The sequence below is a fragment of the Myxocyprinus asiaticus genome, chromosome 41, assembly GCF_019703515.2.
Source record: "Myxocyprinus asiaticus isolate MX2 ecotype Aquarium Trade chromosome 41, UBuf_Myxa_2, whole genome shotgun sequence".
Taxonomy (NCBI): domain Eukaryota; kingdom Metazoa; phylum Chordata; class Actinopteri; order Cypriniformes; family Catostomidae; genus Myxocyprinus; species Myxocyprinus asiaticus.
Genome location: NC_059384.1, coordinates 1,907,058 through 1,931,859, shown reverse-complemented (window position 1 = coordinate 1,931,859; position 24,802 = coordinate 1,907,058). Strand labels below are relative to the sequence as shown.

The 24,802-nt window shown below is 39.2% G+C and overlaps 2 protein-coding genes and 1 long non-coding RNA gene across 4 annotated transcripts in view; 1 reads left to right on the top strand and 2 right to left on the bottom strand.

Moving 5' to 3' along the window:
* Positions 1-4,646, bottom strand: part of LOC127431663 (uncharacterized) — a 36,758-nt gene extending 32,112 nt beyond the window's left edge. The window contains 10 exon segments of the mRNA XM_051682191.1: positions 170-273; positions 363-461; positions 558-621; positions 727-819; positions 2,897-3,005; positions 3,106-3,133; positions 3,231-3,387; positions 3,471-3,614; positions 3,748-4,005; positions 4,625-4,646. Of these exon segments, the coding sequence (XP_051538151.1) occupies positions 170-273; positions 363-461; positions 558-621; positions 727-819; positions 2,897-3,005; positions 3,106-3,133; positions 3,231-3,387; positions 3,471-3,614; positions 3,748-3,948 (999 nt within the window). The 5' untranslated portion in view covers positions 3,949-4,005; positions 4,625-4,646.
* A 6,063-nt stretch (positions 4,647-10,709) lies between these two features.
* LOC127431456 (uncharacterized) lies at positions 10,710-24,272 on the top strand. Its single transcript, XR_007895609.1, has 3 exons — positions 10,710-10,815; positions 19,817-19,957; positions 24,180-24,272. It is a non-coding gene; the product is annotated as an uncharacterized LOC127431456 (long non-coding RNA).
* LOC127431455 (myosin-7-like) lies at positions 11,195-24,369 on the bottom strand. 2 transcript variants are annotated; one of them, XM_051681855.1, is made up of 37 exons: positions 24,169-24,369; positions 23,574-23,717; positions 23,334-23,490; positions 23,120-23,147; positions 22,913-23,015; positions 22,722-22,814; positions 22,572-22,635; positions 22,347-22,445; positions 22,161-22,264; positions 21,894-22,032; positions 21,682-21,800; positions 21,438-21,587; positions 21,078-21,248; positions 20,651-20,960; positions 20,120-20,208; positions 19,794-19,999; positions 19,295-19,418; positions 18,963-19,099; positions 18,624-18,879; positions 18,282-18,524; positions 18,022-18,198; positions 17,787-17,932; positions 17,614-17,704; positions 17,141-17,530; positions 16,923-17,049; positions 16,339-16,457; positions 16,053-16,249; positions 15,755-15,938; positions 15,496-15,661; positions 15,245-15,369; positions 14,811-15,119; positions 14,516-14,719; positions 14,112-14,408; positions 12,397-12,501; positions 12,193-12,288; positions 11,867-12,001; positions 11,195-11,296 (listed from the first exon to the last, which is right to left on the bottom strand). In XM_051681855.1, exons 1-37 carry the CDS (start codon positions 24,367-24,369, stop codon positions 11,276-11,278), a joined length of 5,826 nt encoding a protein of 1,941 aa, XP_051537815.1. In that variant the 3' UTR covers positions 11,195-11,275. The 2 variants fall into 2 exon arrangements, with proteins under 2 accessions (XP_051537815.1, XP_051537814.1); XM_051681854.1 differs by having other exon boundaries at positions 20,120-20,205.
* Positions 24,370-24,802: the final 433 nt, after the last annotated feature.

Sequence of the window (24,802 nt, the reverse complement as noted above, 5' to 3'; positions counted from 1 at the left end):
ATTCTTCAAAAAACTTTTTTTTTTTTTTTTCTGTTCCTTGAAAGAAAGTAAGTCTTGCAGGTTTGGAACAGCATTTTTGGGTGAACTGTTCCTTATAAAAATAAAATTGAGTTTTCTTCGAGTGGTATCATAGTGAAGTGTCTCTATTTTAACATAATGTTACACCTACATCAGTTGCCACCAGCTCGTCACCATCATTAATTGAGGTCACTTGTATCTCTCCTTGGGAGATGAAGGTGTAGTCATACGGGTTGTTGGTGATGAGCAGCATCTCTGAAGAAAAGTGAGAAAACAGATCAGAAATGGTGCCTTCATTTAGAGACAATGTTAACAATGTTAACACATTTTATGGGTAAATTTACCCAGAAGTTCTGGTTTTCTCTGAGACAGGATCTGGTAGAAAATGTGGTAGTCTCTCTCAGCCTTGAGCTGATAAGTGACACGAGACTTCTCCAGTAGATCTAAATGAATTAATGAATAGATTAATATCTTAACAGCAATATATTTATTTATTAGTGTGTATTTGTTGGAATGGTGTTGGGCTAGAAAGTTCTTACAAGTCTCAATATCAGCAGAAGCTAACTTTCCACTTACTCCAAAATGGATACGGATGAATTTACCCTGTAAATATGGTAGGACTACAATATATATTTGCATTCATGATCATATAACTTAAAATAACAACATTAAGCCAATACAAAATACACCAATGGAAAGCATACTTACAAATCTAGATGAATTATCATTCCTGATGGTCTTGGCATTGCCAAAAGCTTCCAGAGCGGGGTTACACTGAATGATTTGATCCTCCAGAGTACCCTGAGAATCAACCCAATAGATATGTTGTTTGCTATTTTTTTTTAATAACAACACTGTAAAATGTTTGATAAAAAATATGTTCAGGTAAGCGTTTTTTTTTTTAAAGGAAATGCATGCAAAAAACTTTACTACTCCCTGAGAGATATTACTGAAATAAGTGTCGTGAGATATCTCACCGGTCTCTGTGACAGATCTAGACTCTGTAAACAGCAAACAAAAATGTGTCCGAGGACAATGGCGCTTTCTGCTTGTCAATCATTTTGCACGTTCTCATAGTATTGTAGTTGCAGCGAATTATTGAGGCTTAATGCCATTTTTATGCCATGCTGCTCATAATAGTTGTCAGCTGAGGGCGCTATTTTGCTGCTGTTGTTTTTAACAACCATTTTGGTATCAAAAAAGCTCATTTGGTATCTTTGGAGTGCAGGGTTTTTGGAAAGAGGGGGCGTGGCTAATCCAATGGCTCAGCTTGCCGAAATTCTAGAAGGGCTAAAATAGCTTACAGCACATTTTACAGACATGTTTTCTGACATGGGTTTTTTTTTTATGTTGTATCGTTTTTATATTGTATCAACAGGGCTAAAGGCACACCTTAAGGAAAATGTGCTTCTTTTTTTTTGGTCACAAAATGTATTAAGATTTCTTTTAGCTGAATATTGATAGAGCGACATAATTTGTGCAAAAAGAAATAATAACAGAAGCTTGTTTTTATTAAATTGTTTTTTGTTTTTTTTTAAAGGTGGCGAGGGTTAAAAGGGGGTTCATAGTGATATCGTGTATATTTACATTTATATTTATGCATTTGGCAGATGCTTTTATCCAAAGCGACTTACAGTGCACTTATCACAGATTCAGTACCCCCGGAGCAACCTGGAGTTAAGTGCCTTGCTCAAAGAAACAATGGTGGTGGCTGTGGGGATTGATCCGGCAACCTTCTGCTTACCAGTTCTGCGCTTTTGCCCATTTAATAATACTTATTGCACCTGCATTTCAATCTACATCTTGATGTAATCCTTCCTCATGATCACGTAGCATGTTTTCATGAGCTGAACGGGAGGCTAAACACTATTAAATTGTGATGAGACTGCAGTGTACCCAACAGACTCGTGCAGCGCGTGCAAGCCATTCGCGCATCACGAGCCGGCAGCGCTTCACTTTCGGTCAATCGTACGAGTAAACGCGCCTGCTTTTCTTCAGTCAGGCTGCGCGGATGACAGCCTACATTCCCTGTTTCATTTGTCTCTTTTTGCTTTCAGAACAACACGTGATGTAATAAGGAAAACACCACGATTAATCCTTGAGATGTCCAACCCAGCATACAGGTACACCCTCCTTAAACCATAATCACACTCAAAATTACATTAAACCATTAAAAGAGAAAACATAAAGGGTTCAAAATCTGAGTCTGTTCAAAATATACATTAAACATGGAAATAAAGTTTTCATCGTTTCACCGAAAAGGGCTAAATTATCTAAAGGGCGAGTCTCGTCACAGTTTAATACTGTTTAGCCTCCCATTCAGCTGATGAAAACATGCTGCGTGATCATGAGGAAGGATTACATCAAGATGTTGATTGGGATAAAGGTGCGAAGCACTTCATATAAATAAAATAGACTGCTCCTCTCTCGCTGTTGATTGCATGCTAGTGATTACACCTCTGTGTGATTTTGAAAAATGTATGACATGATATAAGAAATATTTAAGATTCCACACAAACAGGTTTTCTTTCATTAAAGCACTTTGACAAGATGCTCTGTGAAAATTCACATGCAGGATCATGATTATATCATAATCATTGGGGTTTGCACAAAATTTTCACTCAAACTGTTATGCTGATAATATTTGTAATGAAAAAAAAAAATATTAAATTGGAAAAATGCATAACAGAAACATTTTCACAAGTGGACTACTTCGGAAAATCGCATATATTTGCATGTTTTTTTCTGGGACAGCCATTGACCAGGAAAATAAAAAAAAATGGCACTCATTGTCAAAAAGGTTGCCGACCCCTGTGTTATGCTGTCTAGAAGACATACTTATTCTTTCAGTATTAGCCATTATTTAGGAATTACGCACCTTTTTCTCTGCTGATGGATCCTTCTTGCCTGTTGTTGCAGCTGCAATGCTCGCAAAGTACTGGATCACTCTTTTAGTGTTCACAGTCTTTCCAGCACCGGATTCTCCACTTGGAATAGAAAAAGACCATTAGAAGACTGATGAGAAAACAATATGTGGTTGAAAGGAGTAATATTTTACTACTGTGAATCATAATATGTAATACGTACGTGATCAGGACAGACTGATTCTCCCTGTCTGTGTGATAAAAAGACATAAAGTTTGGATGATTTGAAACATATACAGATTACATTTTAAACCTGTAATAATTTATACAAGCCAGATAGATCATCACCTGACAGCATGTACTGGTAGGCATTGTCAGAGATGGAGAAGATGTGAGGAGGAGCTTCACTCCTCTTCTTTCCTCTGTAAGCAATGACAACTTCCTGGTTGTACACTGGCAGCCACTTGTAGGGGTTTACAGTGACACAGAAGAGCCCAGAGTAGGTCTAGAAGAGAGAGAAAGAGATAATAAGATGCTGTGGGTAGTTTTATGGTCGTATAACATCTCAAACTGCAAGTTTTGACTCACGTAGATCATCCAGGCTGCGTAACGCTCTTTGAGGTTAAACAGCACAGCGGGCTCGTGCAGGAAGGTGAACATCGCCATGTCCTCAATTTTATCGAACTTTGGCGGGTTCTGAGGATGAATATCACCTTCCTTCACAGTCACTGTCTGTGGATAACACACAAAAATGTTCTTTTTAACTATCATATCACACCGCAAATCTAAATAGCCTTATATCCACATCGAAAACTGTTAAATAAACAATCCAGAGATAAGACCCCGATAAACATGGCTTAATTACCTTCCCGAACTCAGTGTTAACTGTGACTTTGTCACCGTCTCTACTGGTGATGGAGGCTTTGACGTACTCAACTTCAGGGTCGGGCACAAAGCATTCTTTCTTCATGTCGAAGGGGCGAGTCTGGGCCTCCAGACGCTCCTTATCCGACTTCCGCAAAAAAGGAGCAGCTGCTCCAAACTCCGCCATCACAGCATCCCCCATCTTATAAGCAGACTAAGGCAATTCAGTTGAATTGTAATCCAAAAAATAATTGTAGGCCTATAATATAAATATTAATGATGATAATATATGTAATGTCCACAAGATAGGCTTAATGTGATTCTTGGTTTCAATAAATGTATTTCTTTTTCTTTTTTATTTATCACCTTTTCTCCCCAATTTTTGTGAATGCCCAATTCCCACTACTTAGTAGGTCCTCGTGGTGGCGCGGTTACTCACCTCAATCTGGGTGGCGGAGGACAAGTCTCAGTTGCCTCCACTTCTGAGATCGTCAATCCGCGCATCTTATCACGTGACTCATTGTGCATGACACCGCGGAGACTCACAGCATGTGGAGACTCATGCTACTCTCCACGATCCATGCACAACTTACCACACGCCCCACTGAGAGCAAGAACCACTAATCACGACCACGAGGAGGTTACCCCATGTGACTCTACCCTCCCTAGCAACCAGGCCAATTTGGTTGCTTAGGAGACCTGGCTGGAGTCACTCAGCACACCCTGGATTCGAACACGCAACTCCAGGGGTGGTAGAATAAATGCATTTCTAATCCCTTACTTGCTCCTTTAACAATCAATATTCAATAAGTATTGCATAAATATTACAACAACAACAAAACTCAGTGTTTTGACTTTAACTAAAAGACATTCCTTACCTTTTTTTACTCTGATGAAGTCCAAGAAAGTGCTGGGTTATAATAGAATAGAAATAGAATATTAATTTAATCAGAAACAAAAAGTTATGTTATTCTATTGCATTTTATTCTATTTATGAGTCCACACACACAGCACAGTTCTTCTTTGTGCCAGTTCAAGTCAGAGAGGTAATATTTAAACATTTACAAATGCAAACCATCTTACCTTTAGGTGGTACAATGAGTTTAGCTTAGAACAAAGTGCTGTAAAGTACCTCTTTATATAGTGGCACTGTGACGTTGACCCTCTTTGTTTGGCCAGGGTCAGTTGTTGTGTGTAGCTCTTTTTTGGGTGCCAGAAAAAAAGAAAAAAAATCTTCGTGTGAGTCACAGTAGTTAACATGTGATGCATGCTGCTATTGTGAAAGATCAAAAAGGTTCTAAATCACAATGATGCTGTTTTGGTCACATGTAAGCATATCTACCAGTTTTAAGACTGCACACTTGACTTCATTTTGCTGAAGTGTCTCTATTTCTTTTCACCTTGTAAATAGTCTTATATTGCATATTTATGATGTAGAGTTTCATTATGTAGGTAAAGCATTTTTAGGTGTGGACAACCTTGTGTATAATTTATTTAAAGTATATTTAAAGTTTGATTATGATTATACAAAGCTTAATTGATAGCTAGTTTTCATCCTTGAGGCATACTTTGCCTGTAAGGCAAAACCCCGTCATCTTCATTTTATCTCAGATAATGGACAGTAAACATGTCTCCTGTCACACACTTGGTTGTGGTAGGATGATTGTCTAGAACTGTATGTCATTTTTAAGCTGTCCTTAAACAGAGAAAGGCATGCACTAGGAATTTCACAGGTTTATCTTTGTGCTCAAGGATAAAGGCAAGGTAACAATGCTGCACAAGCAAGATGGAAATCAGGGACAGTAACATTGTCAGTAGACAGCTGTAATGGCAACAGTGGATATCTACACTTGCGACCTTTTGTTCTTGCCTTATGGAGAGACAGCTGCAACTCTTTTGCATGCTCTTGTTTTCAGCTTTGACCTTTCTTGACAATTCAGTGACATGTCCATCACTTGTGGTGTGTAGATTGTACCAAGTTCATGGGTATTCATTGAAAATCAAACAAACAGCAGCTTCTTCCATGTTGTTATCTATCATGCACCATATTTATTCTGCTTTTCTAATGCTACCAAATACAAATACATAAATAGGATACTACAAAATGCAAATAATAATGCATGCGGCTTTTACAGCCTCACATTAATTGAGAGGCTACATGGAAAGTTTGCATTTTTAAACTCATTCGTCACAACACAGGACCACTTAAAATAAACAAGTAAAGGTGACCAGTTACAGTACTAAAAAGTATACTTTCCCTTATACATCCATTATATACATTCATTCAAATTTCAACCCAAAAATCTTTATTTATAATAATAATAATAAAAAAAGGTTCTTAGAAATGTTATGCACCAACTGCCCTAACATATATCAGCTGTGCTTCCTTCTTTTTATTTTTCTTTTTTTGTGCACCATGAAACATGAAGGTGCTTACTAATTGGAATCACACTTGTCTTAGCACGAAAAACATGCTGACCAGGTCAAACTAACCGTCTTAGCCACTGATCTCTTTGTATACAGCGTTAACTTATTGTCAGCTCGGCAACGTTGATTTGTAGAGGAGCCGCGTGAGACATCACTCAAGACCTTCGGTGGGTAATCAGGCCTGCCTTGACCTCTTTTCCCTCAGTTATTCTGAACCCTTTCATCAAGCACCTTACTTAGTCTTAACACTTGGGCAGTCTATTCTAGGCCCCATCATCCTTTACAGACCCTCATTCTCAGCTGTCTACTCACCCTGGGTTATCAGCACTGCAGAGTAAAATGCAATAAACAGTAGCACCTTAAGAAATTTGTAATCTGAGCTTCCTTTTGTCAAAGAGACTAGTATTGTTTTGCATCTGTTGCAGATAAAAAGTTAAACAGAAATTCTTTGTGTCTGCGTTCTTTGTCTTCAGCAACTTTAGAGCATGCAACTATTTTTACCACCATAAATTAGATACAATTTTGAAATGGTGCATTCTTAAACAAGACATTTAATACAGTTTTCTTAAATGGACAGTGGCTTCTTCATTTGTCTTTTACTTAACTGTGCTGTGTACATGTTCTTCCCCAAATAATTTTTAAATTGGATATTTTTATTTTATTTTATTTTATTTAAAGGGTTAGTTCACCCAAAAATGAAAATACTCTCATCATTTACTCACCCTCATGCCATCCCAGATGCGTATGACTTACTTTCTTCAGCTGAAGACATTTAAAGAAAAATAGAAAAATATCTTATCTCAGTAGGCCCTTAAAATGCAAATGGATGGTGATCAGACCTTTGAAGCTCCAAAAAGAACAGACAGTCAACATAAATGTCATCCATACGACTCAACTGGTTTAATGAATGTCTTGTATTGTTTGGTGCGAAAAAGATAAATACTGTATTTTTTTATTTTATTTAATTTTTTTGGATTTTTCTCCCTAATTTGGAATGCCCAATCCCCAATGTGCTTTTTAAGTCCTCGTGGTCGTGTAGTGATTCGCCTCAATCTCGGTGGCGGAGAATGAATCCCAGTTGCCTCTGCATCTGAGACCGCCAACCCACACATCTTATCACGTGGCTTGTTGAGTGTGTTGCCATGGAGACATAGCGCGTGTGGAGGCTTTATGCCATCCACCGTGGCATCCACGCTCAACTCACCACATGCCCCACCGAGAACAAACCAAATTATAGCGACCACAAGGAGGTTTCCCCATGTGACTCTACCCTCCCTAGCAACTGGGCCAATTTGGTTGCTTAGGAGACCTAGCTGGAGTCATTCAGAACGCCCTGGGATTCGAACTAGTGAACTAGCAAACTCCAGGGGTGATAGCCAGCATATTTTACCACTGAGCTATCCAGACCCCCAATAAATACTGTATTTAATGAATTTTAGCGATAAGTCATCGGTCAGCAGCCTTTTATGCATTCATGAGATGGCGGAGTTCACATGGTCTAGTGTGACATATTTGTGTTGGCATGTTCGAACGTAATCACAGATTTTGTTTTCATGGTTGAGACATCCGGGATGAGCACACAAACGCACCATTGTGAGTAAACAAACAGATAAAGCCAATGAAGCCTCGGTGCATCGTTCCTCCTCCTCGGAGGTAAACAGAACCGCTCTTCCGGGTGTGTCGCATGCAAGGGGGCAGCTACCCATTTCTGAGTGTTTATTTTGCACCCCATGTATCTGTCAAGCGGGGTGCTTTACGTTGCCTCCTCATGGTGGTGTAGTGACTCGCCTCAATCCGGGTGGTGGCGGACAAATCTCAGTTGCCTCTGCGTCTGACACCGTCAATCCGTGCATCTTATCACCTGGCTTGTTGAGTGCGTTACCATGGAGATATAGCGCATGTGGAGGCTTCACGCCACCCACTGTGGCATCCATGCACAACTCACCAAGCGCCCCACTGAGGGCAAACCACATTATAGCGACCACAAGGAGTTTACCCCATGTGACTCTACCCTCCCTAGCAACCGGGCCAATTTGGTTGCTTAGGAGACCTAGCTGGAGTCACTCAGCACACTCCAGCGGTGGTAGTCAGCACCACCTACTGAGATAAGATATTTTTTCTATTTTTATTAAATGTGTTCTACAGAAGAAAGAAAGTCATACACATCTGGGATGGCATGAGGATGAGTAAATGATGAGAGAATTTTTATTTTTGAGTGAACTATCCCTTTAAGTGGCCTTAATTTATTTATGTAATGTTTTGTTTCTTCATCGTCGCTTTGCCGAGTATATTCTTAATATTCACATTTTGAAAATTCAAGTTTATACCACACATCTATCAGTATGGAGCCTTTTCAACGACCTTGTTTAGCTGTGTAAATCTAGCAAGCTTTTTTATATTTTGAATTTTTCTTTTATTTCATTTACATCTATAATGTATACTTTGTATATATTACCCATGGAGTGATGGAGGCATAGTGGGCTAAAGCACATAACTGGTAATCAGAAGGTTGCTGGTTCAATCCCCACAGCCACCACCATTGTGTCCTTGAGCAAGGCACTTAACTCCAGGTTGCTCCAGGGGGATTGTCCCTGTAATAAGTCACTTTGGATAAAAGCGTCTGCCAAATGCATAAATGTAATGTAAATGTACCCTGGCATTAATTGCAAAAAATAAATAAAATAAAAGTAGTTACCACAGCTGCTGAGGGAGTGACAGTAATTTTGACATCTATCTCTCTTCTGACTGTCATAATCCATCTCTCTCTATTTTTTTCCTCTTTTTTAAAGTCATGGAAATACAACAATGTATTCTTTTTTAGCTGTTGCAGCAAATGGGAAGGTAAAAAATAAGATTCGCTGTGGACTTTTTTCTTCTTTAATTTATATTACCAGTGTGAAATTATTTCTGTTCATATTACAAGTCTCAGCATTCGTTTCTTGAGAAATTGTGTCTGCATTTTTTTAAATCCTTCCCAAATGAATAATAATGGCTCTTATTTTACTGATGTGTGCATATATATTGGAAATACATTTCTTGTAATAAGAGCCAAAAGATGTGATTTCTGGTTATGTAAGTTTTAGTGACATACAGTATATTGCATATGAGTTTTAATGTATTTGTCACTTAGTAACACCCTCTGGTGGTTGCAGCTGTGCACTCTGATTGTCATGATTATCAGCAAATAATGGAGCATCATATGAGCCAGACTCATAACTGCATTGTGCAGAACACTGTTTCATATAATGGTTATATTTACATGTATCTCATGCTTATTTCCATAAATACAAACTATTTGATATTAAATTGAATGTGCATAGTTGTGACTTTTTAAGCATCAGAAGCTTCATTCATGAGCTTTGAGAATATACCTGTGATGGGACCATTAACTAACTCAAAAGGGTTGAGGTTTCAGGGTTTGCATTCTGTATGTTATTTTACATTTACATTTAGCCATTTAGCAGACACTTTCCTTCAAATTAGGTATATAACAAGCAATTTGTCATACAAAAGTCAACAATATCTACAGTATTGCACTGCCAGATTGTAAGAGTAGCTAGAGTAGAACAAAGAGACAGACAGGGAAAGTTGTTGTTATTTTCTTTTTTAATAAAATGTTATTAGATTTTTAGTAAGTGCTATTATGCTAGTGCATGGTAAAGTGCTCATGGAAGAGAGTGAGAGACTGATTTGCATGTTGGAAAGTGAGTCTTCTACAGTATATAACTATTATACATCATGTGCCGATGCAAAAACTTGATGGTTAGCGCCCATATGCCTTACACCACTGAGTGACATAGCATGGTGTCTGTTGCTGTCCCTCAGGGAGCTGACTGTGGGGACATACCCTTCAAGTTGTCTTCTTTACATGGCATTGTTTCCTATAGTGTAGCCTTGAGGACAAAGATAACCTGTTAAATTCCAATGACTCATGAAAGAGTTCATCTAAGCCGGTGTCATACATTAAGGTCTAGTATTTAGGCTATGTTTCATCTGTAGACCTCCATTACTTGGAAAGGAAACTTAATGCTTATGTTTCATGACCTATTTAGGAAGAACAATGCTCCCTCCATGTCATATTTGACGTATGGTTTAACCTCCTTGAACTCTCAAAAGTTGAGACTGCATCACATCTGTCATGAATGTAGGGGTTGGCTGCAAATGATCACTGTGAGCTCTTCACAGGAGTTCATGGTTTCATCTTGATTCTGCAAGAATCATTGTACTTTTGTACTTTATTTCAGGTAATCTACCTAAGAAACATGCACAGAAAAATCCAAGCATTTTCAAGTATTTTTAAAGTTCCAAACCTTTACATCTTTAAAATTGAATGTTAAATGGACAAACTTGTATACTGGTCAAAAGGCTTCTCTAAAATATAGTTTATGTTAAGCTTGATGAAGCTCTTAATATAGCGCAAGTAACAAGTGCTGAGGTCGCCATATTTTTTTTCATAGTCTCAAGTGTTGCGTAACCCCCTCCATACTCCATATTGCTCTACTATAGACTCCTCCTTTATTCAACACTTCTGGATGAGCAACTGCATCATCTTGAGCAACAGAACCCACTTCTTGTCACATCGCTCCAACCTATAGAGTAGTTCTGTTCTTGAAGGCAAAAGATGTTTTCTCCATTTCAGATGGTAAGTCAAAGTCAGATGGTAAAACTCTAGGCCAGTCTATTTAAACATGTTTAAGATTTTGTTTGGATTGTTCATCAGTAACTTTGTTATGTGCATGTGAGGGGTCTGACCTTGGGCAAGAATTAGTGTTGTACTGCAAGATATGTCAGTTGTCGCTGATAAGAAAGTAAGACTAGTAAGTATTTGGACTCATTCAAGTGTTTAGCCTAGACAACAAAATTTGTAGATGACTTTCAGTGCAATCAATGGGATTTCACAGCTTTTTGTCAAATTAGATTAATATAGAAATGCAAGACATCCTTAGATTTGTTATGCATTTTGTTGTGGGGTACAATGATGCATTTAATTTTTGAAATAAGACAACGTGGCAGAAGTTTCATTTGCACATTTGCTTTATTCTATTATGCTACAGACTAATAGATTCAAAGAGGCACATCAGAAACTGAATGTTGGGAGAGCTTCATTCCTCATCATGTCCTTTCTGTTCAAAGGAGAAAAGAAAACAAGGCAAGACAAAAGATGTATGGTGGAGCTTATTTTGCTGTATTAGAAATTCATTAATGGAGCCCATGACTTTCAATAGTCATATAAGATTAATTTTCATGTTTCCTTACAAATTGTCATTGAGCTATCAATAATTATAATTAATAATTTTATTTATCACACATTTGCACATATACAGTGAAATTCTTTTTTTTCACATATCCCATCTAAGCTGGGGTCAGAGTGCAGGGTCAGCCATGATACAGCACCCCTGGAGCAGATAGGATCAAGGGCCTTGCTCAAGGGCCCAACAGTGGCATCTTGGCAGTGCTGGGGCTTGAACCCCCAACCTTCTGATCAGTAACCCAGAGCCTTAACCACTGAGCCACCAATGCCCCCTATCAGGCTTCTTAATGGGTTTGTCTTTAGCTCATGGCAACACCATTTTTCCTTTTTTATCCTTGAAATTTATGCCAATATAAACCGCATCTGTCAAGTCCTTTCAAATGTGATTTTGCCGATATCACACAAGCTAAGATGAATCTGTTACATCAAGGAAAACAGTTACCTTGGATCCAGTATCACGGCTCTTGGCTCTCAGCTTGTTGACCTGAGATTCAGCAATATCAGCTCTCTCCTCTGCTTCATCCAGCTCATGCTGTATTTTACGGAACTTGCCCAGGTTAGAATTGGCCTGTTCCTCCTGAAAAATATGAAGAAATGTTCTATCAGCAATGTCATTTGATTAGGCATATTTTGATTCCCTAGGTCAGATTTTGTATTTCATTGTGCAACCAAAATGACACATTTTATGAAATATGTTCTTAATTGTACTGACAGCCCTAGTTTTCCATACAAGCAAGATTAGGACATTGATGATTATCTTTATCTTACCGCCTCCTCTGCAGCTCTCTTGTAGGACTTGACCTTCAGCTGGAGTTTGTCCACTAGGTCCTGAAGACGAGCCAGATTCTTACGATCCTCCTCAGTCTGAAAATATAGTTATAGGGCACACATTAACTTCTTTAAAATGTTGGTTGCTTTAGAAAATGCTTGTGTGAATAAAAACATATTTATTTGTATATCATAGATAGTGACCTGGTAGGTGAGCTCCTTGATCCGTCTCTCATATTTACGGATTCCTTTGACAGCATCACTCGATTTTCGCTGTTCTATCTCCACCTCATTTTCCAGCTCTCTCACCTAGCAAAACCAAAAATGTCCAACTTTTTGATTCTGAAACTCAATCCAAATGCTAATAAATTATGGAATGAATTATGTGCCACTGGGACTTGAATATTGAATTTTAGGACTTGAATATGAACATGTTAACTTGAACTTGAATTACATCAAACCTGAAATTCAAATGTATGTGGCACGAATTCAAATTGATAAATCAGTTTACATTTTTTAATACACTGATTCATTTGAGTAAATTTGGGAATTACACCCGGGAAAGAGCAATTGAGACTTTATGTAATCAAACTCCTTCTTGACCAATCACAACGTAGCTCACAGTTCGCATTTAGAAAAGGAAGGGTCCGCTGTGAAATAGTGCCAGCATGGGATCATGGCTGAACTAGAGCCACCTACTCTCTCTAGCATAAGTTTCTTGTTCTGCCCTGTTGCCAACTCCAGAAGTAATTAGTGTGATTGCTAAACAGGCTGTTTGATGCATGAAATAAAGGTTTATCAGATAAATGTTTGCCACAGGTTCCAAAAGGCAGTTAGCTAATATTTGTTGTGTTTCGCAAGCCAACGACCTTCTGTGTAATGTCATGTTTGCTAGATAGTCAACTATACTTTTATTTCATTTTTCGAGTTTAGATGGTAAGTTGGAAGTGCCTCGAGTGTAGGTGTCCAAATCTTAGCAAATGCAATTACGTTATCTTAACATTAGTCAGGTCTGGATTGGTTGGTCGGTCAGACTACGTGTTTTCTCACCAAACTGTTTGGTGCACAATTTTGATCACTTTTGTGGGATAAAGTATACTAAATCTGTGTACTATACTAGTAAAAGTGAGTTAGGTAGCTAGAATGTTTGTTGGTACATATCTACTATTTCCACATATATAGACCTTACTTACTACTTCTTACATGGCAATCTAGTGTTAACTGAAACAATAGCTGCTTGGCTCACAAAACAGCAGCAGAGATTAATGTATCCCCTGGGTGTTATGTAGAGCATTAATAAAAACATGTATAAATAAAAACAGCAGCGAAGATTAGCTTACTGCCTTGTAGTTACAACACGGGTGGCAAATGTTGATCTGATAAAGAAAAGCATGCCAGAAATCAGATGACTGATAAACATTTATTTCATGCATCAAACAGCCTGTTTACCAATCACACTAATTACTTCTGGAGTTTGCATCAGGGCAGAACAAGTAACTTATGCTAGAGAGAGGTGGTGGCTCTAGTTCAGCCGTGATCCCACATCGCACTATTTCACAGCGGACCCTACCTTTTCTAAATGTGAACTGTGAGCTACGTTGTGATTGGTCAAGAAGCAGTTGGATTACATACAGGCTCGATTGCTCTTCCTAAGTACCCTGGATGTCTTCGTCAAATTTACCCCAATCTGAATATAAAACCTGAATCAGTGTATTAAAAAATGAAATCTGAATTTGTCCAAGTACATTTGAATTTTAGGTTTGATGTAGTTCGAGTTCAAGTAAACGTTCAAATTCAAGTCCTAAAATTCAAGTTCAAGTCCCAGTGGCACATAATTCATTCCATAATGAATAATAAAAGTCATCTTCACAAAATGACTGAATAAGAAAATGCATTATTACTAAGTTTCCTAAACTGACCCTGACTTCCAGTTTCTGGATCTGCTTCTTGCCTCCCTTCATGGCGATCTGCTCAGCTTCATCAAGACGGTGCTGCAGGTCCTTGATGGTCTGCTCCATGTTCTTCTTCATGCGCTCCAGATGAGCACTGGTGTCCTGCTCCTTCTTCAGCTCCTCTGCCATCATGGCAGCATCAGTGATGGCCTTCTTGGCTTTTTCCTCAGCATTCCTGCACTCCTGCACAGCCTCCTCAACCTCAGTCTGAAGCTGAGAATTATCTCCCTCCAGCTTCTTCTTCTGATTCAGCAGGCTGGTGTTCTGAACATTAAGAGTAATCACATTTATATAGTCTTTAGATAATATAATAAACTAAGAGAAAGTTTAAAGGCTCTCTCTAGTACAGGACTAGTACAGATGTGCCATACCTGAGAGTGCAGCAGCTGAACCCTCTCACTGACGTCCAGCAGTTCCTGCTCAGCCAGTTTCCTTCCTCTCTCAGTCTGTTCCACCAGGGATCTCAACTCATCCAGTTCAGCCTGCAGCAGATTGTTGCGTCTCTCCACAATGGCGATGTTCTCTTTGAGATCATCATTACCACGAAGAGCATCATCCAGCTGCAATTGGGCATCCTGTGAAGTACAAGATTTTTAAATTAAAACACTTTGTTGAATTTGCAACTATGTGTCACATTGTTTTATTCAAAGATCTGATTTAGCATACTTTGAGATGTCCATGAAGACCCTTGAGTTGTTTCTGGGCTTCTGATGCCTGCCTGTTAGCCTGGCTGAGCTGAATCTCCATCTCATTGAGGTCTCCCTCCATCTTCTTCTTCAGTCTGAGGGCTTCGTTCCTGCTGCGAGTCTCTGACTCAAGTGAGCTCTGAAGGGTATCCACCACTCTCTGCTGGTTCCTCTTGGCCTGCTCCATCTCCTCATCTTTTTCAGCCAGCTTACGTTCCATTTCAGCTTTGACCTGGCTAAATTCCAACTGTACTCTGAGGATCTTTCCTTCTTCATGCTCTAAGGAGCCCTGAAAAATGAAATGCATTTTGATAATGTTAAGCATTCCACTTATTTTTATTCTTTCAAAGAAATACACAGGTACAGCTGAAAAATCTACAACAATGAGATATATAGATAACACAATTAAGATACCTCAGCCTCCTCCAGAGCAGCTTGAATTTCTGACTTTTCCTGCTCCAACTGCTTACGAGCTTTCTCTAGTTCATGAATGTTCTTTCCACTCTCTCCAATTTGCTCAGTGAGATCAGCAATCTCCTCTGTTGTAATAGGCAATACAGCAAAGGTTTATACATCAGAAGTCAATATAAATATTCAATGTATGTGTTTGAATGCTTAGACACTATCAATGACAATCAATAAATAGACACAAAGATCAAAGAAACCTTGGAGGTTCTTGTTTTCTCTCTTCATGGTCTCCAAATGATCCAGAGATTCCTCATAGGAGTTCTTGAGTTTAAATAGTTCAGTGCTCAGAGATCTGGCTTCCTTCTGGGAACTTTCCAGCTCACACTGAGACTCCTCATATTTCTGCTTCCATTCAGCTAGGACCTGTATGATAGTGTTGGAGATTTTGACCACCTGCCATTGAATCTCAAGGTACAACAATGAAAAGCTGTTTATTTACAAGCATGTCTTTTCAACCTTGTCAAAGTTTCTTTGCTTCTTGTCCAGAGCAGCAGCAGCAGCATTGGATCTCTCCACATCAACCATAAGATCTTCAATCTCATTCTGCAGTCTGTGCTTGGTCTTCTCCAGAGAGGAGCATTTAGCATTGACCGCTTCCACAGCTTCTTCTGCATCTTGCAAACGCTGAGCAAGTTTTTTCCTTCATAAATAAACAGGATTAGTTCCAAAACAATTGCGGATTTAGTCTTCATAAAACAACAAGATCTGAATACAAGTATGGGGAAAGTCAAATACTGTGTTTCTGGTTTCATACTTAGCATCTTCCAGCTCTTCAGTCCTCTGGATGGCATCAGTTTCATATTTGGTTCTCCACTGAGCCACCTCAGAGTTTGCTTTGGAGAGACTACGCTGCAGCTCAGCTTTGGCTTCCTGCTCCTCCTCATACTGCTCCCTCAGCAGATCAGCATCATGACGAGCAGACTGCACTGCATGGGCCAGGGCATTCTTAGCCTATAAAGATAGGAAATATCTTGTTAAATATACACAGAAATGCAATAGACAGTAGATCAAAATACTGTACTTTGAAAGAGCAAACATACCTTGACTTCCTCCTCCAGTTGTCTCTTGAGGTCCTCAATCTGCTGAGTATATGACTGTTTGCCTCTGGTCAGCTGAGAGACCAAGGAGTCCTTTTCTTCTAGCTGCCTTGTAAGTTCCCCTGTTATACATTACAATGGCTTTACAACTTTAAATATATTTAAAGTTTTTGGTTTTGCATCCATTCATAGATCATGTGTTTGCCAGTGCAAACAGGCTTATTCACCAAACCAACTTGATACTGCAGACCTTCAAAACTGTTGCATTGGAGTTATAGAAGTGTATTAGAAGTGTTTTTAAAATATTCTTTATATGAACAATGTAAAACAAAAACAACCTTTGGACTGTAATTTATGATTCTTGCCTTGTGGAAGTAACACTTAAGGCAAGATGGCTTCTAAAATCACTTCTAACCCCACATCTAATGTTCTTCATAGGCTGGAGTGACAGCCCAGTGTTCCTCAAATGCTGAGCTTTACAGTCATGCTATCACTATGGAGATGCTCTCGATTGCTTTCTCCCTATGTCTCGCTTCCGATGTTTTTCAATACCAGATTGCATAATGGTACCATGTGATAAAACATACCATTCTCAGTTTGCAGCTTAGCTTTTTGCATGGTGAAGTCATTGATGTTGCGTTGCCCCTCTTCATATTTAGTCCGATATTCAGTCATTTGGTCTTCAAGGGTCCTGCACATTTTTTCAAGGTTTGACTAGATTTAGAAGAAATTAGAAGACCAGTTAGAAATGTAACTCTGCGGATGTGGGGGGAATAAAATATGTATATATATATATCACACACACCTTGGACTTGGCAAGCTGTTCCATGTTTGAGACCACATCATCCAGTTCCAGTCTGAGTTCACTCTTCTCTTTCTCAAGCTTCTGCTTCACTCTCTGAAGGTTGTCAATCTGCTCTCCCAGATCAGCCACACTGTCTGCATGTTTCTTCCTCAGTGTAGCAGCAGTGGCCTCATGCTGCAGAGTGGCCTCTTCAAGGTCTCTGCGCAGTTTCTGGAACTCGGCTTCACGTTTCTTGTTCATCTCAATCTGGGCAGCAGTGGCACCACCAGCCTCCTCCAACCTCTCACTGATCTCCTCCAGTTCTCTGGACAGATCTGCCCTCTGCTTTTCAACTTTGGCACGAGCAGCTCTCTCAGCCTCCAGCTCTTCCTCAAGCTCTTCAATTCGAGCCTGGTAATGGGAACGAAACACAAATTAAAGCTAGCATTCCTAAGTTCCCAACTAGCCTTTTTCTTCAGAAGACTAAAGTTTACCTGCAGCTCCTTCAGTTTCTTCTGGAGCTGGGCTGCCATGATCTGCTCATCTTCAATCTTGCTATTGAGCTGGCTGATCTCAAAATCTTTCCTGTGTTGCAGAAAATAATTAATTACAGCTATTGGTTAAGATTGACATTTTTTATATTTCTTCACACTCTGCGAAAACTCACTTTTTAAGCCTCTCTTCCAGCTGTTGTTTGTCATTTTCTAGGTCCATCACACTCTCTTGGGTCAGCTTTAAGTCTCCCTCGAGCTTCCTCTTTGCTCTCTCTAGATCCATCCGAAGCTTCTTTTCCTGCTCCAGGGAACCCTCAAGCTGAAAGGAAATAATTAAGTCATTTTAGTATTTTATGTTGTTAAATGTGTTATAATTTTTGCATTTATACAAGAGATCAAACCCCTCACATCATCCACTTGTTGCTCCAGCTTGGCTTTGGCTTTGGTGAGTGTGTTGACTTTGTCTTCCTCACTCTGGAGGTCATCCAGCGTTTGCTGATGAGCCTCCTGCAGAGCTTTCTTCTCTTTTGTAAGCTTTGCAATGATTTCATCCAAAGCTGCCATTTCCTCTGTCAGGTTTTTAACCTGTAGAATTGTGTCATTGTGTCAGGGACTCTTAACAACATACCATTCTTAAGTCTCTAGCAACTTCATTGATAAAAACTGACCTTGTTCTCAGTGGCATGTTTCTCTTTCTCCACTTTGGCCAGAGTGAGCTCAAGATCATCAATGTCCTTCTTGAGCTCAGAACATTCATCCTCCAGCTTTCGTTTCTTTGCCGTCAGCTCGGCATTCATTTCCTCTTCATCCTCCAGTCGCTCGGTCAACTCTTTGGCTTTGGCCTCAAGCTGGATCTTGTTCTTGATCAGACCCTCACATCTCTCCTCAGCATCGCAAAGATTATCTTGCTCCTGTTATGTTTACAGATACAACATTTATTTTTTTATTATGTATTTTCATTCCTTTGCAACTCCCTATTCAAAGTATTTTTCATATATTAATAAACTCACAGTTTGGACTTGGAGTTGCAGGTCATTCTTCTCTTGGAGAAGAGAAACCATCTTTTCTTCAAGCTCCTTTCTGCGTGCTTCAGATTTGGCATAAGCTTCCTTTAACTTGAGGAATTCTTCCTTCATGTTTGCCATCTCTTTCTCTGCTTCAGCGGATCTTAGCAATGGTTTGATCTTGAAGTAGAGCTTCATCCAGGGCCAATTCTTGACACTCATGAAGGCACGTACATTCCACTGGATCACCAGCAATGCATCTCTGCAATATGATTCAAAAAAGTATTCAAATATGAAATGTATCAGCTCTGTACCAGCATTACTCTGGTCTTTCAAAAACTTCACCTGCGCTCAACAATCTTTTGGAATTCAATTCTTGAAAGAAGACCACGAGCTCGAGCCTGAATATTTGTGATGATGAGAGCGAGACGGTCATCTCGCATCTCTTCAAGAGTACCCAACAGACCAGCCTTAAAGAACACCTTAGGGAATAAAAGGGACATCATTTTTTTAGTGCAACACTGTGAAAGTGACTGTCATTGCATGCATGGTCATGTCATATTGTTTCATTCTTAAATTAGTTATTTATTTGCTTTTGTCTTTTATCTCTGTTTGATGTAAAAATACATATAGAACCAAGAATTAATAAACATGAATGTTAGCTTTTATAAGGGTACCTTAGTATGCCCAAACTTGTACTGGTTGTGGTCAATATCCAAAGAGCCCAGTAGTTTTTCCGCTCCTTTCCTGCTGTCAATAAACTGACCCTCTGGGATAGCAGCAGGATTCAGGATACGATATCTGTTGTTGCAGAAAGAGGGTAGTAATTGCTGTTTATGCAATGGCATTTTTTAAGTGTTTCTTTAAACAAGCCATTTGATTTTGATGGACTGTAATTTCTTTCATTTATTAGACACAAACCATAAAAGATATGTTCAGTAAATGTCTGTTAAGTGACATTTTAGTGAATCTCAAAACTAAATAAAAAAAAAAACCTCTAGTATCATAGTTTGTAATTGTGCTCTAAAATGAGTTTGTACTGTATGTGACACTGAAGTTGGTGTAACTCAACAATTGTGGCTGTGTCAGACATCTCAATTTAAAAATGAGCTAATTGTACACTCTTTTTTTGTATAAAATATGTTTTTTGTTCAAGCTTTAAGTAAGTGGATGCACCTCTGCTTGAAATCTCCATACAGAATCCTGTTGGGGAAGCCCTTTCTGCAGATTCTGATGCCCTCCAGCACACCGTTACAGCGCAGCTGGTGCATGACCAGAGGATTCTCCATCGCCCCAGGAGTCTTGGTCTCATTGGGGATGATGCAGCGCACAAAGTGAGGGTGAGTTGACCTCAAATTGGTCATCAGCTTGTTCAGATTCTCCTGTGGATAGGGTTCATTCAGGACACTGACCATATACTATACATTAAAGTTCGCTTGTTGTCAAAGAGAGATTAGGAAACTACTGTACATCATGTTGTCTAGTATCAATGTGTATGTTACCCTGTGAAGGGCAGACACCGTCTGGAAAGAAGAGCCCTTTTTCTTCTTTTCCTTCCCACCTTTGCCACCTCCTCCACCCTCCGCAGCTACTGAAAGAAATGTGTTTTTTGTTTTATTTATGTGACCATATAAAAATTCTGATTTGTCTATGGCGCCACCAAAAATTGCAAACAGGTTATTACAGATTCTGAAGCAGGTGTTAAAGAATGGATAAAGATTTCCTGGGAAGTGACTGAAGCTTAATCACACAGCCATGACATTTTGGTAACTAAAAATCTATGTAACGAGGTAAAAGGGAAAGGAGGCGGCGAGAACCGGCTTAACAACATAAATAATATTTTAATAATAAACTTAAGCAAAAAGACTACCACAAACACATGCCGGGCAGCTGCCCGTAACTCTCTCTCTCTGGAACTGCTGCCTCCGGTCGCCTTTATCCCTCTTGATTAGCCTGATTAGGGGCCGGGTGTGCAGCATCACAACCTGGCCCCGCCCTCCTCCCTGCCACAATCTATTAAAAAATATTCTTACCTGAATCAGCACTTGCATAGTTTGCAAACAGGTGAGCCAGCAGTTTCATGGTGGACTTCTGATACAGGCCCACAACAGTCTCATTGAGAGGATCCTTGTTCTTCACCAGCCAGTTATTGATGTTGTAGTCAACAGTGCCAGCATAATGAATGAGGGAGAAATGGGCCTCTGGTTTACCTTTGACAATCCTGGGCTTCTGGAAGTTGTTTGATTTACCCAAGTGGTTGTCATAAAGCTTAGCTTTAAATGTGGCATCACTGGCTTTGGGGAACATGCACTCCTCTTCAAGGATGGACATGATACCCATGGGCTGTTGAGGAGGAAGATGCATTGGTGGGTTTATATGAACTCATTTGTAACTTTAAAACGTTGGATACTAGACAATGCTTTAAGATTAGATGTTCGGAAAAACGCTTTGCATACCTACCTTTTCAATGAGATCAATACAAGCCTGCAGGTCCATGCCAAAGTCAATGAAGACCCACTCAATACCCTCCTTCTTGTATTCCTCTTGTTCCAGCACAAACATGTGGTGGTTGAAGAACTGCTGCAACTTCTCATTAGTGAAGTTGATGCACAGCTGCTCAAAGGTGTTGAACTAGAACAGATATGGAATACCAATAATGAAGTTGGACATTAGATTTTTGTATGGCTATACAACAGGGTCTTATGGAATTTTTTTCAAGACTTGAGACAATGGTGATAGCTCAGAGATATTTATTTATTAATTAGATGCAAATTCTGTCCAAATTGAGAAAAGTGACTAATAGGAACATCACATACTTACATCAAAGATTTCAAATCCAGCAATGTCCAGTACACCAATGAAATACTGCCGTGGCTGCTTGGTGTCCAGGGATTGGTTGATTCTTACAACCATCCAAAGGAACATCTTTTCATACACTGATTTTGACAGAGCACCAGTGGCATAGTACACCTTTTTGAGAGAATGAGGAGCAAAATAGCACAATAAAATGTCACTGCATAGAAACAGACAACATCTCTTTTTTATGTCAAGAAGTTGTTTCCACCTGCTGGACATTCTGTCCCTTGGTGACCCACTCATTTCCGACTTTGACTCTTGGGTGGCACAGAGCCTTGATGAGGTCAGCAGAGTTCAGGCCCATCAGATATGCAACTTTATCAGCATCTGTAGTCAATGATAGAAGGTGGTTAGATCTTAAAGAATCATCCATCAACCAATAACTGCATGTAACATATCACCATTTGTGCTAAAACTGACCCTCAGTTCCATCAGCCTCGGCCTGTTCCTCTCTTTGCTTCTGCTTAAACTTCATGTTGCCGTAGTGCATAACTGCACCAGTCAGCTTGTAGATGCTGTTCTTCTCCTCTTGGGTGAAGCCCAAAACATCAAAAGCTTCCTAGAGAAAATGTAAAATACTTAACATGACTAATATTGTGCTTTTAATAAGTCACTTTTGTTCTAAACCTTAAGAAGGTTCTTTCAAACTTATGTTAAACAGAATTTTAGATGTTTTGGATAACGCACATCAGTAGCCATCAGCTCTTCTGCATCATCAATAGAGGCCACTTGCGTCTCTCCTTGGGAGATGTACGCGTAATCATAAGGGTTCGCTGTGATCAACAGCATCTCTGTGAGAGAAGACACAAAACACTTAGACATCTTTCTGGATGTGTTATAGGCATGTCTTGCTGTAACATATTTTCTACCCACCTAACAGTTCTGGTTTCTTCTGAGACAGGATCTGGTAGAAGATGTGGTAGTCTCTCTCAGCCTTGAGCTGGAAAGTCACACGAGACTTCTCCAGAAGATCTGTTTAGAGGATTCACAAAGGAGGTATTGGTCAATAGTACCAAGTGCCCATTATCCAAATTAATTTTACACATGCACTGAGTAGGTGAAGAGTCATAAATGACATTTCCAAAAGATAATTCTTACAAGTCTCAATATCAGCAGATGCTAACTTGCCACTGGCAGCAAAGTGAATTCGGATGAACTTGCCCTGTTTGAAAGGAATATTATCTTTAAATGCAGTAAAGAAATCTACAAAATTAAAATAATTTGCAACTAAAAGCAGTGAGCGCTCACAAAGCGAGATGAGTTGTCATTTCTGATGGTCTTGGCATTACCGAAAGCCTCTAGAGCAGGGTTACACTGGATGATTTGATCTTCCAGAGTACCCTAGAAGCAAAAATAAATCAATAATTGATTAACAAATTCCTTTCAAAACAATAGAGTTTGGCACAGTAGTTCAAAAAAAAGTTCATTTGAAGTCTAACCTTTTTGTCATTGGCATCCCTTTTGATTCCACCAGCAGCAATACTGGCAAAATATTGAATGACTCTTTTGGTGTTCACAGTCTTTCCAGCACCAGATTCTCCACTGTCAACACAATTCATTTATTAGAAAACCATTAAGAATGATTTTACATTTTTAAGCAATTTAAGTGAATCCCCAGAAGCTAATTAAAACACAAAAAGTCTTACGTGATAAGAATGGACTGGTTTTCTCTGTCTGCAACATAGAAACCATTTTTGTTGTAATATGGCTAACCTAAATGTTGGTTCTTTATTATTGTTCAATCAGCAAGGTTATATAGAGTATACAGAGTAAGTAAACTCCCTAAGATGCTATGACTTCCTACAAATGGTAAGAATTTGATTTATTTTACACACTTTCAGAAATGTCAAGTACACTTACCTGCCAGCATGTACTGGTAGGCATTGTCAGAGATGGAGAAGATGTGAGGAGGAGCTTCACTCCTCTTCTTGCCTCTGTAAGCTAAGACAACTTCCTGGTTGTACACTGGCAGCCACTTGTAGGGGTTTACAGTGACACAGAAGAGCCCAGAGTAGGTCTAGAAGAGAGAGAAAGAGATAATAAGATGCTGTGGGTAGTTTTATGGTCATCTAACATCTCAAACTGCAAGTTTTGACTCACGTAGATCATCCAGGCTGCGTAACGCTCTTTGAGGTTAAACAGCACAGCGGGCTCGTGCAGAAAGGTGAACATCGCCATGTCCTCAATTTTATCGAACTTTGGAGGGTTCTGAGGATGAATATCAGCATCCTTCACAGTTACTGTCTGTGGGCAAATGAGATTTTTGACATTTTTTATTTTGCTCTTCACTGTGTGCATATTTAATCTGGGCGATCATTTAACAGACATCTTTATACAATGGATAATGGAGAATAAAAAGATTAATTTATTAGATTTAAGTAGATGAAGAGGTAGTTTGAAACCAGGTCTTGTTAGCTTTTTGAATTGTTAACCTCATAAGACATTGACGTTTTTATTAAAATAATGTTGTGCATTGAAATAAATGATTATAATATTAATTAATACTTTACAAACTGTAATTATCCAACCATGTACGTTTTTTCCAATGACCCAAATCAGCCCTCGTCATGAACTCTGTGAACTTAAAACTACAGCTCTCTTTTATGAAGGAAAATTGATCTGGCAACTCTACTTTGTAAGATACATTTTAATTCCTCTTATTAATTATAATCCAGTTACTAAAGCTTGAACTTACCTTCCCTTTAGAAGTCTCACAGGTGACTTTATCACCATCGCGACTGATGATAGATGCCTTAATGAATTCCTCTTCAGTATCAGGGACGAAACATTCTTTCTTCATGTCAAAGGGACGAGTTTGGGCCTCCAGACGCTCTATATCTGACTTCCTGAGGAACGGAGCCGCAGGTCCAAACTCCTTCATCGCAGCATCCCCCATCTTTCACCCTGTCGGATTGACACGTAAACTCAAAACTGTTGTATTATGCTATTCAAGCTTTGACTAATGTTCATTTTTTTATTTTAAATCTTTCTAAACTATTAAAACCCACTCACCTCTGCTGTTCACTTGTCCAAAGACTGATGGGTCAATGATGTAGTTCTGCACAAAAGAAAGAACAATTGTATCACCGTTGACTCATTTCTACTACTGTCCACCTAGTATTTACTCCCAGATGAATACAGGTAAAATAATCAAGTTCCAAGCAACCCAATTCCACTTTTCTGCCATTTAGTCAGTGATCCTGTCACCAGTAAAGATCCCTATGAATATTAAGAAACAAGGCTCCCCACAACTTACCGTACACAGTTGAAAGTTAACGATGACACAACAGAAAACAAGCCACGTCTCCTTTTATAGAGCAATTGTCCCT

What these genes read in the sequence shown, in the direction of transcription:
- LOC127431455 (XM_051681855.1), bottom strand. Translation starts at nt 24,369, where the DNA reads ATGGGGGATGCTGCGATGAAGGAGTTTGGACCTGCGGCTCCGTTCCTC. An exon ending in TAAGCTGCAAACTGAGAATG is followed by an intron (nt 16,458 to 16,922) that starts GTATGTTTTATC and finishes AATGTATAACAG; the next exon opens with GGGAACTTACAAGGCAGCTA. An exon ending in TCAAGGAGCTCACCTACCAG is followed by an intron (nt 12,289 to 12,396) that starts GTCACTATCTAT and finishes CTATATTTTCAG; the next exon opens with ACTGAGGAGGATCGTAAGAA.